Source organism: Trachinotus anak, unplaced genomic scaffold (assembly GCF_046630095.1).
Source record: "Trachinotus anak isolate AG129_WGS33_773 ecotype Australia unplaced genomic scaffold, CSIRO_AGI_Tana_v1 ptg000012l, whole genome shotgun sequence".
In the NCBI taxonomy this organism is placed as follows: domain Eukaryota; kingdom Metazoa; phylum Chordata; class Actinopteri; order Carangiformes; family Carangidae; genus Trachinotus; species Trachinotus anak.
Genome location: NW_027273863.1, coordinates 4,836,104 through 4,854,333, shown reverse-complemented (window position 1 = coordinate 4,854,333; position 18,230 = coordinate 4,836,104). Strand labels below are relative to the sequence as shown.

The 18,230-nt window shown below is 38.9% G+C and overlaps 2 protein-coding genes across 4 annotated transcripts in view; both read left to right on the top strand.

Annotated features, from left to right (window-relative positions):
* Positions 1 to 9,458, top strand: part of LOC139629206 (solute carrier family 12 member 7-like) — a 31,732-nt gene extending 22,274 nt beyond the window's left edge. For 2 of the 3 annotated variants that reach the window (XM_071491699.1, XM_071491698.1), the window contains 14 exons: positions 249 to 367; positions 483 to 581; positions 684 to 803; positions 1,114 to 1,218; positions 1,691 to 1,859; positions 2,716 to 2,911; positions 3,327 to 3,496; positions 3,584 to 3,715; positions 3,824 to 3,931; positions 4,407 to 4,508; positions 5,517 to 5,686; positions 6,427 to 6,441; positions 6,717 to 6,850; positions 8,049 to 9,458. In XM_071491699.1, coding sequence (XP_071347800.1) covers positions 249 to 367; positions 483 to 581; positions 684 to 803; positions 1,114 to 1,218; positions 1,691 to 1,859; positions 2,716 to 2,911; positions 3,327 to 3,496; positions 3,584 to 3,715; positions 3,824 to 3,931; positions 4,407 to 4,508; positions 5,517 to 5,686; positions 6,427 to 6,441; positions 6,717 to 6,850; positions 8,049 to 8,140 — 1,731 coding nt within the window. In that variant the 3' untranslated portion in view covers positions 8,141 to 9,458. The remainder of the gene's footprint in view (positions 1 to 248; positions 368 to 482; positions 582 to 683; positions 804 to 1,113; positions 1,219 to 1,690; positions 1,860 to 2,715; positions 2,912 to 3,326; positions 3,497 to 3,583; positions 3,716 to 3,823; positions 3,932 to 4,406; positions 4,509 to 5,516; positions 5,687 to 6,426; positions 6,442 to 6,716; positions 6,851 to 8,048) is intronic. The other variant, XM_071491700.1, reaches the window with a different exon arrangement.
* Positions 9,459 to 15,910: 6,452 nt separating this feature from the next.
* The window catches only part of col15a1b (collagen, type XV, alpha 1b), a 51,451-nt gene continuing 49,131 nt past the window's right edge, over positions 15,911 to 18,230 (top strand). Inside the window, exons 1-2 of the mRNA XM_071492203.1 lie at positions 15,911 to 16,057; positions 16,339 to 16,403. Of these exons, the coding sequence (XP_071348304.1) occupies positions 16,047 to 16,057; positions 16,339 to 16,403 (76 nt within the window). The 5' untranslated portion in view covers positions 15,911 to 16,046. The remainder of the gene's footprint in view (positions 16,058 to 16,338; positions 16,404 to 18,230) is intronic.

The following is an 18,230-nucleotide window of genomic DNA, read 5'->3' as shown; positions in this document are numbered from 1 at the left end:
GAATAAATGTTCTGAAATAATTAATCAGTTATCACATCTACAGTATGTTTATTCTTAATTTGCGAGATTACAATCAGATACATCTCAAAAAGCCAAACAATCTCGTCTTATATAATGCTTTGTTCATTATGTCAGATAAAAAATGTGGAACCCTATAAGGCAGAAACAGTACAGTTTGACTTTGATGTTAAAATGTCTTTGTATTTTTATGTTTCTGCAGCACTGAACTGTATCTCTGTCTCTCTCAGGTCTTTGGTCATGGGAAGGCTAACGGTGAACCTACCTGGGCTCTGTTGCTGACAGTCGGGATCTGTGAGATAGGAATCCTCATTGCTTCTCTGGACGATGTGGCCCCCATCCTATCCATGTATGTTGTTGAACACAGTGGAAAAGTGTCAATTTATACACCACACACTAAATGTCTCAGTTTCCCACCATTACCTTCACCTTTTTTTCTCTTTCTTATTGGTGCGTCTGCTCAGGTTCTTCCTCATGTGTTACCTGTTTGTCAACCTGGCCTGCGCTGTACAGACTTTGCTCCGAACCCCCAACTGGAGACCTCGCTTCAAGTTTTATCACTGGTATTAACAACAGCTCCCAACTCAACTGTGTCCTCTATACTCAAGTGTTATGGTCATTAAACCAAGTGTGTGTGTGTGTGTGTGTATGTGTGTATCCTGCAGGACACTGTCCTTCTTAGGGATGAGTCTTTGTCTCTCCCTTATGTTCATCTCCTCCTGGTACTATGCCTTGGTTGCCATGGTGATAGCTGGATGTATCTACAAGTACATTGAGTACAGAGGGTGAGTCTGAGGGTCTCAGGTGAAGACATCAGTTGCTGGTAGTATCCAAGCTAAAATAGATACCCACAGGCTTTACACAGCCGACATAACAAAGACATTTTAGCACGCACTCACCCCCTGCCACATTAACTGGTTCCCTCTGTTCATGGAAAAATCTCTAAAATCCATGTAGATCCATGCTATGAGCTCTGAGGCAAGTGGATTTAATGTCAAGACTGTAGGGGAAGCTCACTGTAATTCACACATATAAATGTCTATTCTGTTCTTAAACATTTGGAAAAAGAAGTGAAACTTGGTCTGTGTGTTGCAGGGCAGTGAAGGAATGGGGAGACGGTATCCGAGGCCTGTCCTTAAACGCAGCACGCTACGCTCTCATCCGGCTGGAGGAAGCACCACCACACACCAAAAACTGGAGGTGAGCATGTACTCTATGTAACTGTATGTGCTGTGATGTTCATCAATTGTTTGATGTCTCCACCTCCTTAAATGTGGCATTAAACTTGCAATCACTGTTTTATTCCTCACGTTCTATAAACCAATAATCACAGCCCCATTGTCCTTTTTAATTAATCTGTTCATTATTTCCTTGATTATTCAATAACTTCAGTCATTTACAATATAATTTATCAAAAAATAGTGACAATTACATCACAGTTTCCCAGAATCCACCAAAACATTAGAAAATCTAATGGTATTCATTCAAAATGCTAATTACTGTTTAAGTATATAACAAATCCATATTACATTTTTTCATTATTTTCACCCATATTGTCTACGTCACATGCAGGTGGTTTGGATTTGTATAATCAGTAACTTAATTTAATTGTTAATATTTATTTTGTATTCATTCATGTCTTCTTCTGCTTCTCACTTTTCCCCCTGGTCAGGCCTCAGGTGTTGGTGTTGTGTAAACTGGACTCAGACCTGGCAGTGAAACACCATCGTCTCCTGTCATTCACCACGCAACTGAAAGCAGGGAAGGGACTGACCATCGTCTGTTCAGTCCTGGAGGGAACCTACATGACCCGGGGGAACGATGCCAAGACTGGAGAGCAGGTTTGTTCATTTGCTCAGTCAGCTGTGCTGCCAACAGCTACATCATTCACCAGTGAGCAGCACCCACTGGTGTACAGAAGTAGATTTCAGTTTTTTATATAAATTATTAAATCTCTGCTACAGTAGTCTGTGGGTAAATAACAGAGGAGGGAAGCCCATTGTTAAATGCTGTTTCTCTTGCAACAGTTAAGATTACATTAATTATATTAGGGAACATCAGCTGGCTGGCTGTAAGATAACGAATCATGTAGGTTGTGACATTTTTGAAGTGATATTATCTTCAAACTTGGGTTTGTAGATACTGTAAATGTATTTTGGAATCTATGAATTGATAAAGTGTTGTGCTTGCTACTAGACTTTAGTCTGATTTGATTGTAGCTTGTGACTGAAGTTGGACTATTTGTGACACTGAGCCACAGCAAACATTTACTTATTACCTGAAATACATAAAAAGCTATTAAACCAACAGTTGTAATGTGAAAATTAATGCAGTTGACATAAGATGCTATTAGTGACAGTGGACAAGAAACAGTTTGTCAGTTTGTTACAGTGTGTAATTTGTTTCCTTGTTGTTCACAAACAAAAATGTAATTCATAAATCTAAATGAAGTCATCGCTAATGTTGACTTCACTAAAGTAAATATCTGTGTGAACCTGGACAGGAGCACATCAACATTATATGCACAGTCCATCATCTGAAACAATGACACTAGAGATGTTGCACCAGTCGTTATTTGACACAGGAGACAGTCCACTGTGATAATTTAGGCCCACAGGATAACATACTGTATAATCCAGAAATCACAAGAGCTGCAAGATCAACAGGTTAATAGGTTGGACCATTTGTTCCCTGCAGAACTTGAAAGCTGCCATGGCTGCAGAGCGAACCAAGGGTTTCTCCCACGTGGTTGTCTCGTCCAACCTGCGCGATGGTTTCTCTCTGCTCATCCAGTCAGCAGGACTGGGAGGAATGAAACATAATACCGTCCTGATGGCCTGGCCAGTAGCATGGAAACAAGCCCGGGACTCGTCTGCGAGGAGGAATTTCATAGGTAAACGACACAGGAGCAACTCAAAGGACATGTGTGACAAATGAAATCAATTCATTTTCAGCTCATTCATTGTGTCTCTCTATGTATTTTCACCTGTGTGGGAAACAATACATCATATTACTCTCCAGTGCTTAGAAAAGACCATTTAAATAAGTTGGGATATGCACTATAAATATAATAATACCAAACATTTTACCCACTTTTCAATTTATTTTACAAGACAAGATGTGTCATATTTCAAATGGGTTTAATCTCATATCTTCATAACCACTTCACTAGCAGTGGTTTATCATGTTAGAAATAAAACATGAAGTAGTATCTCACCTACATCTAAAAATAGTAAAATAAATAGTATCTAACCTAAATTTGATCTGTTTAATCTTTTCCCTAATCCCCCATCTCTCTCTCTCTCTAGAAACAGTGAGGGAGACAACAGCAGCACATCAGGCTCTGCTGGTTGCTAAGAACATTGACCACTTCCCTGGCAACCAGGAGCGTCTGAAGGAGGGAACCATCGATGTGTGGTGGATCGTACATGACGGCGGACTGCTCATGCTGCTGCCATTTTTACTTAGTCAGCACAAGGTACGTGTTTATATTTGCTGGCTAAACTTTTTTTTTTTTAATTTGAATTTTAAAAGTATTTACTTGAATATCAATGATAATCTGTAGGTATGGAGGAAGTGCAAAATGCGAATCTTCACAGTCGCTCAGATGGACGACAACTCCATCCAGATGAAGAAAGACCTCCAGATGTTTCTCTACCATCTACGACTGGATGCAGTGGTGGAGGTGGTGGAAATGGTCAGTCCGCAATCATTCACTCAGTCAGTCACTGATGCAGTCTGCTAATTCATCTTTCCAGTTAATGATTGTTGATTGATGACAATATTTTTCTGTCTGTCGCTTTAGCATGACAGTGATATCTCAGCCTTCACCTATGAGAAGACGCTGATGATGGAGCAGAGGACTCAGATGCTCAAACAGATGCAGCTGTCTCGCACTGAACGGGAGAGAGAGGTACAGTAACAACGGAAAAAGAAATGTACAGGTTTAATGTTGCTACTTATGACTCATTTCTCATACACACACATTGTAAGGATTATAAGGTGCCAAATTATGCATTATAGTGCACAATTAAGGATTTTATGAGAATTCCTGATGCACATATGATCACTGTGTTAAAATAGACAAAATGCACAAAAACGCATCATGCCAAAATAAAGCATAAAACATAAGCACAAAGCTGTGACACACTTGAACAACATTGTAACATATTCAGATTTAATGCTTACACTTTAAAGCATGATGTAGAAATGTTATAACAAACTCTTTCCAGCACAAGAATCATATTATAGCTGTAGCAGACGTGCAGTATGCAGCTGTTCTCCACTCAGAGATGAAGGTGTAGCATAACTCCTCATGGCCTCTTCTGCTGTTGTTGACCTTTCAACTCTTCCTCCAACCTTGTGTTGTGATTGGACGACGGGCTCAGATTCAGAGCATCACAGATGTATCGCGTGGCTCCATAAAGAGGAAGAAGCCGTCAGGTGTTGTCGCCCCACCCCTCAACACCCTGTGCATACCAGAGGATGAGGTAGCCATGGCAACCTTAACAACTTGTTGTAGCAATCCATGGCCATTGCTCCATCTATTTTATCATGCCATCCTTCTTCATCATCATAATCCATCCATGCGATCAACAGAAGCTGAACTCAGCAGTTTAATGTTCAGCCTCACCGTTTGTCTCCATCCACTGTTGTGTAGATTCTGCCTGTGCAGAGATACAGAGACCAAAAGCTGCCACTAGAGGAAGACAAATTCCTCAGTGAGTGAATTTAAATATGCACCAGGATCCCAGCAGTAGAGGTCCACATGAGGATCAATGCAGTTATTTCCAATGCAGGGAGATGGGTTATGGATTGGCCTTAACAAAGTGGACAGTAAAACTGGTTAAAAGTGATGTAGTTCATGTTTTTATCAGCAGAGTTTGTTTTGGGTCGTGCAGGATGCTGGCCGTTACTAATGCCTAAGTATGGTTTGGATTTGCGTTTCTTTCCCTTTTGTTTTGTACATTATAAAGCCCAATTAGTATAAAGAAAATATGTTCTTAGAAGTTGTATTTTTACTTTTTTCTAATGACAATGTGCACAATGTGACAATGTGAATCAAATGGTAAAAATGCATTAAAAAAAAAGATGGTATTAAAATAGTCCAACAGGGACTTTATGATATATAAGTTTCAGACATGTGCATTAGAATAAACAATATGGTGAATTTCAGTCTCTGATTTTATCATTGACTCAAACGCACCAGTGATCACCATACACTATACACTACAGTGTCATTATTCTTGTATTCATTTCCAGTCATGCTCATTTCCACAAGTGCGTTGTCAGATGTCACAACAATAGACCAGGACATTCATCTGTTTCATCTGTTCACAGACAGTGTGTGTGTCTGTTTTCAATTTAACCCTGCATTTACTTTCATCACCATTAAACTGACTCTCATTTTATAATCCACATATAATCCACAATTTCTTTATTATTCCTTATTCCTTATTATATCCTGTCTCTTTGTCATCTGACCTGTCCTTTGTTAGGCTCAGCTGATCCACGACCGCAACACAGCCTCTCACTCTACAGCCAATGACAAAGCTGCTGGCGCCACACCAGACCGTGTGCACATGACCTGGACCAAAGACAAACTGATCAGCGAGAGGAACAGACAGAGAGAAGGCATGGCCGTTAAAGACATGTTTAACATGAAACCGTAAGTAGATCCAGCTCACCTGTATAGCCTCCTAAAGATACATGACAACTAAACTCCCCGACCTGACATGGTGGTTAAACTCAAACAATTTGAATATTTGTTGAGGTGGATTTTTTATTTATTTTAAATGTTTTTCTCTGTTATCATTATTGTTATTATCTACTGTGTGTTGTCTTCACATATGCTACTGTTGTAGTGCACTTTACTCACAGATAATTGTAATTGTAATGATCAAAATGCTGTGAATGGTTAAAAACTTCGGAAGCTGAGAAAGGCCATTCTCGCAGATTTTTTTTTTTTTAAATCTCAAGATAACAGGATATCTAATTTTTTATCCCGTTATCTCAAGGTAACGGGATAAAAAAGAGACAAAAACTCAAAGTAACGGGATAATTATCTCAAGAAGACGAAGAGCTGATAAAAAAAAATGTCTGTGTAACCTTTCTTGGCTTCCTTAAAAAAACAGATTAAAAAAAGGGATTTCAGTACTTAAGTGCTTATATCCTATTGTCTTCATCAAAAGCTGTCTGTCTATTTAAGTATATTCAGTAATGTTACTGTTTACCTGCATACTTGTATTGTAATTTCTTATTACTGTTTGATGGCATTAATTTTCCAACACATACTTATGAAAGTAGCTGACGGTCTGATGAAGGAGGGGGAGAAATAATAGGAGGAGGAACAGCCGTTATTTTCACATCAATGTTTGATATGTCTTATTTTTTGCTCTCTTCCTCCAGTGAGTGGGAGAATCTGTAAGTCACCTTATCTTTTTTACTTTTTGTTTGCATGTGCATGAACTCTGTGTGTGCGTGTGTGTGAGAATTGTCTCTGTTGGTTTGCTTGTGTGAAAATATCTCACCAGTTTAGTTTGCATGAATGTCAGTGATGTCATATCTCTGTCCACAAGACCCTCTGACTGCTAATCGCTCATACTGTGCTTCCTGCAGATTTCTGATTCACAACAATATACTGAAACTGATCTCTGATCTCAGTCATTGCTGTTGTTAATGTCTCTGGTTTTATGTAGCAACCAGTCCAATGTGAGGAGGATGCACACAGCTGTGAAGCTCAATGAGGTGGTCGTCAAGAAATCCTGTGAGTCAGAGCTGGTCCTGCTCAACATGCCCGGACCACCGAAGAACAAGAAAGGAGATGAGAACTGTATCCTTTAAGCTGATCAGCAGCTCATTTAGTCAACTGGTCAGTCACTGTCAATAAAATGTTGGCATATTAAAGAATATTAAAAAATAATTTGCTTTCTTGCCAAGAGTTACATGGGACTCATGTCCTAAAAATACTAAATATGAAGCTAGAGCCACATTAGCTGAGATCAGCATAAAGACTGGAAACAGGGAAACAGCTGACTGTGTTAAATTATCAACTGAGCTTTAGAGGTTGTGATTGGCAGATTGTTTTTACATTTTGAGAGTCAAGCTAACTGGGTGCTGACAGTAGCTTCATATTTACCCTAAAGATAACACAGTGGTGTTGCTCTTTATCAGTGAACTCTTGGCAAGAAAGCAAATAAGCAACACCTTGAACAATTCCTTAAAAGTTACCTACAGTTAAATAAAGATATAATTAGTTCAGCTGTTTTAGGTGTTGTCTTCCAATGTAAAGATTTCACACTGTAAACACTTAGACCTGGATTAGGATAAAGCTGAAAATGCATCTTTTTCTTTTTGGGCCTCTGCCCACACAGCAGGAACCAGTGGTGGAAGAACAATTTAAATTATTTAATTACATCAGAGTAGCAATACCAAACTTATCTTACGAATATTCTAAATGTTACTTAAGTGAAAAATACCTAAGTGCATTATTTTTTAAATGTACCTTAAGTATCAAAAGTAAAAATACTCAACTCAAAGTTTTCCCAGTGTGCAGGGGACTGCTATCATGGCTCTAGCTGGAATCTGTCATTAAAAACCTTAGACTGTTAAACTAATGAATTAAATGGATGAGTCAGCATGTCTCCACCAGAACTTAAGAAACTGAAACAGCATTAAGACCTGAACATTGGGAAATAAGATTAGTTCAAACTACTTTATATGTAAAAGCTAAATGTGAAAGGTGGCTAGAAGCTGTTAACAAATGTAGTGGAGTAAAAAGTACAACATTTCTCTCTGAATTGTAAAGTATAAGTATAAAGTACTCAAATAAAGTATAAATACCTTAAATATGTACATACTTAAAAACTGTAATTTGTAGTTCCTGAGTAAACACATTTAGTTACATTTCACCCCTGACCGAGGCATTTTTCACAGTTTTCAGAAGATATCTCCACTCTTATCAATGAGTGAAATAGATCTGCCAACATGTCTCTCTAGTATATTGTCCTTAACCAGAGTGTGTCTCTCAGATATGGAGTTTTTGGAGGTGCTGATGGAAGGATTAGATCGTGTCCTGTTGGTTCGTGGAGGAGGTCGGGAGGTGATTACCATCTACTCCTAGCACCAGTTTGTTCCTAAGGGTTTAGAAGGACACTGGAAGGAAACATGGTTGGACAGTGGAACCCAGAGGCAGGGGGGTGACAAACGAGGACATGGCTTCAATGGCTTCAAGGTGGGACACGGACAAGGAAAACTACAGACCGCCTCACATTGTCAGGAGAAAAGAAGCAAAAGTGGTGCTAAACATTTTGGAGGACCATGGTCACTGTGAAGGACAGGGGAGACTTCCTACTACACAGCCTGGGCTCGGTGCCTCGTCTGAGGGCACGGAGGGCTCTCTACACCCTCTTAACTCCCCCACATCTCTACACTGTAAAAGGCTGTCTCCCCTGGGACCGATTTTAACATGTTATATTTCTTCACACCTATCTTTGGAAGAAAGAACACTCACTACAACTTGTCGTCACTTTTAGCATTTCATAGCTTTTCATAGCTACCAGCAAGCCCACTTGTTTCAGTGAGGAAACTGATGCTGTCTTTACTTCAGCGCCACTGAGGAAACTTTTCACTGATAGATGAGCTGAACGTGTTTTTAAATCATTGTGTTTCATAGAATATCAGGTTTTCCTCATATCACTGTAGGGGAAGTTTGACCAAAGTAAGGTAAATGTGGCAGTATTGATTGGAATCAGTAGTTAAGATTCTCTTGAACACTGCTCACCTGTTTTAATGTAAGAGATAACATGAATGTGCGACGTGTGATCAAAAAGGAAGAGTGTGTTTTGTGTTGCTTCATACATTTTTATGTCTCTGTAAATGGACAAATCACACAGATCTAATGTGAAGGAATCAGACACCAGAACAGAACAGTGGTTGATGCCTGGGAAATGTACATCTATGTATGTACCTATGTATTGTATGATCATGTGAGAGATCACTGACACAGTCATATGTGATAATGAATGTCAAACAGTTCTGTATCTAAATGACAAAACTGGACCTTTTGCTGAGCCTACCAGACAGATTGAAATGAGTGTTTTAGCTCATCTGGCACCTCTCAGGGTTTAGGAAAGTAAAACTATTGTTTGAGGTTAAAGGTCACAGGCGTGTTAAACATCAGAGAAAAACTTGTCTTCATGATTAAAAGAAAACAACAGGATAACAGTACGGTGTCATCATAACCAACAGGAATAATGACCAGAAGTATAATATTAACCCAAGTTGGAGTACATCAGAATTATTATTTAACTACTGTTGCAAACATTAATGTTTAGTAAAGTCTATGGTGTCAAAGACCAACACTTTGTGGTACCATTACGTTCTAGTCACACAACTATGCATTTGATTTTCTGAAAAATAAACACCTTTGAATATTTGAAGCATGCCAAAGCTTGTTCTGAAGGTTTTTACAGAGTCCTCAGAGACTCTGTAAGACTAACTATTTGGATGAAAAAATGTTCCATGTGCTGCATGAAGAACATGATTTTTTACCTGTTACTTCAAAATTAGGATTTTTTTCCTGATACAGGTAGCCTGAAATGAAAAGTAAAGTAACATCAGTTACTCATAAACAAATACAAATAAAATTATGGCTCATGTTCTATATATTAAGTGAGGACATACTGTATATCGTCTCGGGCGACCGTGTCTGGTTTGACAGGGACACAGAGTCACTTAAAGAATTTCTTAGAGTCACTTTCCACTTTTACCCAACAGAAAATGTATTTCCACAGATTCTTGGAGGGAAAACATTTTTGTTTTTATTTAGATTTTTACACTAAAGAATATTTAAGTGAGGAATTATTTTTTCATGTGTGTATCAGTTATTCAGCACAGTAGTATCACAAGTTCAGATTTTGCCGCATCTTTGAAGATTAAGTTGAAAAGATCCATTTATATACAGTTTGACTTCACTGTCAGTGGATGCATTTAATTGATGTAAAATTAAACTGAGAGTTTCTGCAGATTTTAGTTCAGTTTTAACAGCTGAGGTCAAAATGAAAGAGGATTATACTTGTATGTCCATCTGCAGCAGAGCCTTCTGGATCATTTGTTTGGGTAGATTATGACGTAGATATTAGTCTCATCGAAAGTGAGAATTGTTGATTCAAAGTTGGAAAGAACCACCCATAACATTTCAGAAACACATCAAAAGGCAGGAAAGGCCAAAGCAGGAAGTCAGTATACAAAGGAAATGAAGCTGAACGGGTGGTCGGTCAGGCAGATGTAAAGCAGTGTAAATTCTCTGATTGCCGTCTTCTCGTCGCAGCTCTTCCTTCCTGTTCTTTTGACCCACTTTGTGAGGAGGGCCCAGTCTGTTCACAAAGCAGAGTTATTGAGTTAACACGCTAACTTTGAGCTATTCTTGGCTTTTTAACTCTCACAAATATGTTCAATAGTCCAACCAGTGTCTTACTGCAGTTGTAAAACATAAACTCTACTGCAGGCATTTCAAAGTAGTGTCAGTATTGAACAAAATTTGCAAATGAGTATTATGACATGGCTTTATAAGTAAAGAATGTTCTTATAGATGATATGTTCAATGACATACAGATAGATAGTAGCTACACTGTGCCCTAATGACAGGTAATCTGCTCACTCCAAACAAACTCCCAGTGATTTATTCCTGCAACATTTTTCACATGAACCACCATCAAGTATTTTTCTACAACACATTTCCATTGCCTCTGCAGTTTTCTTTCTATATCAGCAGCACAAACATCATAACTATTAAAGGTTAAGTGTTATTAACCTAAATCTCTGGTATGAGATTTCTACAAAAAAAGTAGGGCAGCACAGTGGTGCAGCAGTTAGCACAGTCGCCTCTCAGCAAGAAGTTCCTGGGTTTGAACCTTGTCAGCATGTTCTCCCTGTGATTTCCAACGGGTACTCCCACGATCCAAAGATATGCACGTTAGGTTAATAGGCAGCTCTAAACTGTCAAAGGTGTAAATGTGAGCATGAATGGCTGTTTTGACTCTATGTGTCAGCCCTGGTGACCTGTCCAGGGTGTACCCAGCCCTCACTCAATGTCAGCTTGGCCAACATTGAAATTTTACCTACAGGTGCAATTATAACATCACCAACCAACACTCACCCGTTACTCCACTGTCACTCATTATAATCATATATTAAGAAATCAATGTAACTGTTGTCACCACTGTTTAACACTTTTTTATTTTTAACGTGATAGTATCCATTGTTAAAAATAGATTTTCTGTTGTAATATATTCCCGGAAGGGCATGTATGGTCAAATGGACTTGGTTCCTATCTGACCCAGACGAAAACCAGGCTGGATTGTTGTCATCTCTTACATAACTGGCCCAGGCTCAGTTTCCAAAATTCAATTTAATCCTAAAATCATCATTGTCTCTTGGCTCACAAAAGAACAAAGACAATCTTGGAGCTGCAGTAAGAAGCTGTCAGGAAACTTGGCCCGGGATAAATGGCTTCCTGTTTGTCCCGCAGAGCGGTTAGCTGGGTCAGCACGCACAGAACAACAACAACAACAACCTACCCGTTCTGATGTTCTGATCACTGTCTGAACTACAACTCTGCTACAGTCTGCTGTGTCTAATCCTAACTCTTTGCTCAGTTTGAAACACAGGCTGAGATTCAGAACCTAATTTGAAACTTTATTGTTTCCTCAATGGCAATCTTGTCTGCTGGCCAGGATCCACTTGAAAAACACAATGACCACAAGTGTCACTGTGTTAAAAAAAAAATCCCAGAGCTCATGAAAAACAAGAGGGCTAAATGATGGGTTCACAGAGCCTTAGTTTTTCTAAATGTGGGAAGTTTTAAGTTTTGCAAGATTTTTGTCATGTAGAATTTCTTGCTTCTGTTGTTGAAGTTCAACTGAAGTTGCAAAACAAGTGCACAAGGATGAAATAACAGCTGTTTTAAGTAGAAAGAATAAATATAAAACCTGCCGTGATCTGTCCTCAGGGGCCTCTAGATATGACATCATCAACGCGAGACAAGCCTCATGACCAGCTCTGCACAGAGGCCCTTTGATTGGAGGGCCACAAGTAGTGTACCATTTATTAAAATGTTAAAGCTGCACACAATCACACTGAATACTTGCCAGGATGAACTAGGTCATATTGACTCTTGTTTACAGTGAAGTGCACAATGCTTGTTTTGTCTCAGGTCAGGTAAGTTTTAAGGCTAAAGCAGCTTAAATGCATGTGTTCATATACACAGTGCACCCTTCTCTAGAAGAATCATCTTCTATAAAAGAAATTGATGTTTCACATTTCCATCAAGTTTCAACGTGAAGAGTAAAGTCTCTGACATCAGCATTGGGTCCATCACTTGGGTTCAGGCTGAACTGTCTCAACAGCTATTTGACACATTGCCATGAAGTTTATTCAGATATTCATTGTGCCCAGAGGAAGAATCCAACTGACTACCAGCCACCAACCAAGTTTTCACTCATCCTGTGTAAGTGAAAACATCTTCTGGACGGATTTCCACGAAACTGTGACAGACATCCATGAATTCTACTAACCCTGTTTATCTCTGGCTGTTACTCTAGAACCACAGTGAAGCTGGTATTTGTGGTTTTTATTAAAAGGTCTTAACAACTACTGGATGAATTGTCATGAAATTCTGTCCAGCCTTGTTCCCCACAAATGAAGCGTAATAACTTTGGTGACACCCTAACTTTAAATGGAGCTCTAACATACCAAATTAAGGTGATAATGGTAAATATTAGACCTGCTACATATCAGCAGGTTGGCATGCTGACATTAGCATTTAGCGTGTTGCTGTGCTAAATACAGCATCACAAAGCTGCTGTACATAGATGTACATAGACTCTAAAGATGCCAGTCACCTCCATCAGAGGTTTGTCAGCTGGTCAGTTAACGTTGGACAAAAGATCAGCTGCTTTATATAATTTATAGCCAATAAAAGGACAGAAACAAAAAAGTACAAACAACAAAACCAAACTCAATTTCTATATCACTGTAATGTATCTTTCTTTCTCCTAACTGTCCAGTTTCCACATTGAGTAGTGAAAAACTAGCTCTTAACTAGACACATACTACTAGACACATAGATAATTTATGAACACCATTCTCGTATGTTCCCATTTTATATTCCCACTTGCACACTTTCTGTTTAGTCCATATGTCATTAGCCCACTGTTCTTCACTAACAGCAAACAGAGGTTCTCACAACGAAGGCCGTGTTCATCACGAAGGTTGGTCACAGCCATCGTCTTCCCACAGTTTCCCCAACCTTCCAGTTACATCTGAAGCTTTGGACAATCAGCAATTTTAGAGAAATTATGTGAGAGCTAAATATGGAAGAAAAGCTAACAAGAGAAAACAAGTGGATTAAGGAGGGAATGCAGTCTGCAGAGACAGGAGAGGACAGAGGATGAGGGTGGGAGAGGAGGAAAGGGAGGGTACTTTTCTTTCTCTTCATCCCATTATCATTCCAGCATCTGCTAATAGTGGGGTGTTAACATCACAACATGGGTAATTTCACTGAGACTCCTGTGACCCTGTTAACCCCTGAAGCTTTGTGTCCGTTGGCTTGTGAAAGAAAGCCCAGCACTAAGTGACCAGACAAGGCATTTCTTTGGGCTGCAGTCAAATGTAAAATGTAAAAGTTAAAATCAGAGTGAATTTAAACGATTTCTTTGTTGTTTCAGACACTATAGTTCTTGAACTAAACTGAAATTGTCTTCCTGTCTCTGTCTGATCATGGTCAGAAAATATTTTCTTGTGACTGATTAAAGCCCCGAAAACAACAACAGAAACCATACAACAACTGGTGATGCACAAATTACATGTTTAATGACCTCTTTGGAGCAAATATGGTGCTGCAAAGGAATATGAATTACATCAAGAAACTAAACATTTACCAGTCAACCAAAGGCAAGTTATTCTTGTTCAAAAAACAAGGAATCTTGTGGGCTACATGGTGGTTTACACAGCGAGAAGGTTTAAGGTTGGATGGATGGATGGATGAATGGAAGGATGGATGAATGGAAGGATGGATGGATGGATGGATGGATGGATGGTAATGCCCAGAACACACTGCCAAGCGTTGTGTGTGTGTGCTACTGTCAGCTTTATCTTTCTATGCTGTTATTTATTTTTGACATGAAATTTCACTAAATGACACCAACAGGTCTTTTCTCCATCTATTTTTGCTGGGAGCCGCACAAGTCACACATGAAATATATCTGAATCTCTAGACCATGCAACACAGCTGTGAGGTGTAAAACTGAGATTCCTGGAAAATTTTAGCTAATGTTCACAAACTTTAGGTAAAATGTCATTAATTGGTTCACTGACTGTTTTAATTGTGCAAGTGATGCACTATGCTTGACAACCTGAAACCACATAGTATTATCCTAGTACAAGAGTGGTTAGTTTCTGGGTACAATAAAATGAAGATACAAGTCTAATCCATGTGACAAACTCCAAGGCTGAAAAATGAAGCCACCACTGAAGAGCCAAGAACTGCAGTTCCTCAACCGACCACCAGAGTCTGGCTCCAACAGACAGTCAATCCCCACAGACTCTCAGGTTAAAATTTTCAACTTTACAGCAGAAATAAGCATGTTTACAGCCTGGTACAAAAAACGGTCTCTAGAGCTAATGTCCTCCTTTATGACAACTGTACAGGGGGTGAAATTTTATATCACTCACCCTTTTAAATTTCATCAAGGCTTAAAATTCTGCATAAATAAGGGTGTGCTGCTTTGGGCGACAGGTGGGTGAGTGTATGTTTGCCACAAACTGGCATACGCTGAAGTCTCATCTCCACACACACCCCAGCTCTTTGCTCATTTTTGGATTAGCCAGGAGTTACACAGAGTCAGGCACTGCCAAGATGGCAATGGTGGAGCAGCTCATTCTAAACTTCAAAACCACTCTTCAGAAACCTGCAGGTGATGTCACATCCATCTTTATTTACAGCCTTTGCTCTAATCTATGGTTTGCACTGTACTTACCGTTTAAGCAGGTCTGGTGGAGCTGGGATTCCTTTTGATGTTCAGCCAGGCAGCTCTAGCTGCAAGTGCCAGGAACTGATAAGAAAATTAAATTAAATAACTTTACGAAATTAATATAGCAAAATTGACAAAGAAAGATAAATGTGTGAATCACAAGTAGACTGTCAAAAATTGCAAATAAAAATGCATATATTATTATATATATTATATATAATAAACCAGAACCTGTGTCCAATTGTTTTTCTTTGTATATGTGAATTTGAGTGTCACACAAAAGAAAGACTCCTGAACAAAGTGTGGCTGCTGATGTGGCCGCCACACATAATACACAGCTGGTGGGACATGGGGACCAACAGGAAATCTTTGCCCCAGGGCCTCCTAGCAGGTTAATCCAGCTATACTAATTGCTAAACATCCATATTTATTATTTCACTTACTCATTATTTTATTCATTAGTTAAAATGCGATTTTGGAAATTTCTATTTATCTATTAACAGTCTAATAACCTTCTCATGAAATATAGTTAAGAACACAAGAATAAAGAAGACAAGCATTAGAAAGATTAATAAGATTAATATATTTGAGATGGATTCTTGGATCCTGTAAATAGATTCAACTTAAGTGGTAACCATAAAGGTACACAGACTTCATAATAGAGATCATGTTATTATTAATGAAAGGAAATTGACTTAAGCAGCAGCAGGTTAGGAGAGAGAGTCCACTCAGTGAGTGAGGGTGGAGAAGGTTTTTTTCCTTCAAGGGAGTCAAATTTCCTTACTCTGTGGGCCTTAGAGTCACTCAGCTCAGAACTGAGAGAGCCTTTGTGCTGAGAGAGAGAGAGAGAGAGAGAGAGAGAGAGAGAGAGAGCACAGTGTGATCTCAGGTCTGCAGAGTGGGGCAGAGGGACTGTGGAGTTTGCCCGAATTTCATCACACACATGCACTTGGAGTTCACTTCCAGACCTGGATTTTTATTCACTGAATCACTAAAATGTTTCGAGGGTAAGACATCCTACCTCTTTATTTTTATTTTTTTATTTCTTGCATGTAAAGAAAACAGACTGAAATTTAATCAACTTTCCCAAACATTCAGACTTTTATAAAACACTTCAGTTACACCTCAGAGTAAACCTGTGATGAGGCAGCGTTACCTCTGAGCGGAGCTTTTTATTCTCAAAGTCTTCATTGACATTCTCCATGCGCTAAATCATTTTTACAAAAGTTTTCTATGTTTTGAAGTCAGAACTTAAAGTGTGGCTGCTGTGACTGATGTGTCTCCTCAGGTGGTCTCTTGCCCTGCATCTCCTCTTGCTGTGCTGGCTGGCCGCTGCCCTGCAGGTTATAGAAGGTAACATACATGCTTCTGCAGTTTTTTCTCAACGCTGTAATTATGGAAGAAATACACAACTGAGATGGAGGGAGCAGAAAAGAAAAGCTGTTGGGCAAAGCTAGCTCTTCCTCATTTTGATTTTGTGGTCCAAACTAAGCTTTTAGAAAACTGATCAACAACCATGGAAGGCAATTAAATTAATGTTTTAAATCATCACCTAGATGTTTAAAAGTTATTCTTTTATTGTTTCTGATTATATTTTTTCTTGCCTCAGACCACTGTCCATATTTCATCATTTGTAAGGGTCAGTAAAGGTCTTACGTGGCCTAATAAAATTAGGATATTTGTCTAAAATATGTGTAAATCCCATATATAGCTAATGGCTTATTGACTATATAGAATCATTAGATTAAGGTTTAATCATTCAAACATCCTCACACTCTCTCATGTGACTGCTTCGGCAAAGCACACAACACCGCAGTCATATCATGTACTGTATACTGTGATTAGGTTTTATCCAGAGAGAGAGGTTTGAATTGTCCTCAAACGACATATGCACAGAGAAGGGGAGATTTTGAGGTAATGTGTGCATATATATTAAACACAAAAGGCTCATAAAATTTAAGGGAATAAAAACTGCATGGTGCTTTTTCTATTATAAAGTTATTTGTCATGTAGGCCTACTTCATTGATTTGGAAGCTGACATTTGAATGGAATTATTACCGCAAAGACTTGCAACCTTGCCTTCACACTGAATTTTATATTTTGTGATTCCTGAATAGAACTTGCTCAGTTGCACATGTAAATCTCTTAAAGGCTGAAAACATGAAGGTTTTACTCTGTGAGTAACTTTATGCCAATTCACTGTTTCAGCAAACCCCATCCCCAGAACAGCTTGCTCCGTCACATCTAGACACTGAAGGTGCTGGGTTTCTCTGCGTGTTGAAGGGATGTGTGTAGATAGATTTTTTTATTGTCCTCTTTAAAACCAAAAGTACAAGAGTCAAAGGAAGGACTTGTGTCAGTTTGACTGCTTTAAATGTACGTAAGGCGTGAATGATAGCATGTCTGGCTACCTAGCTTACTGCCTACAGTACCTACAGTCACAGTAGCATTTCATACTGCATTACATTTGATAAGTCTTTACAAGGATTGGTACCTCATGGTACCTATCTGGCATCATCATCATCATCACCGTTAGGCAAGTTTACATTGAAATTTAGGGCAAATTTCCAGAAAATCAGTAAAAGAAAATACAAATTAGTGTGCATTTCCATCCACTACTGTTATGCAAATATTATTCAGTGAGATAAACAGCTGGTGCCACAGATTCTCTAGTTGGGTGCCATTAAACTACTGCAGAAGGAGAGGTTGTTGAACCTCAAGTGGTGAAAAACTATGTAGAAAACATGATAGAAATGTGCCATTTATACCTGTTTCATGTATACATTTGAGGACGGTTACTGCAAATGATGTTTTCATCAACCAGCAACTTTTTCATTTCTCTAGTGGAGCAGATTTTTCCAGCTCAAAGTGTAAAAACTGTGGTTTTATATGTGTAAACTGAAAAAACATGCAGGAATGGAAAGCTTGACGGGCATTACTAAGGGGATAGAGCTAAGTGAAAAGTCATGATGATTTAGTCTCTTCTTAACATTATTTCCCTGCCTCTTAGCTGTTATCAAAGCAGCTGCTTCCATTTCTAGGTATAATAATGCAGACTTAATTCAAGAAATACAAAATGTTACTGTACTGCACTACACTCCACTGAAGACCCCTTTGACTTAACTGACTAAGATGACTAACATGTATGAAGTGGACCAATCCCAGCTAATATCTCCAGC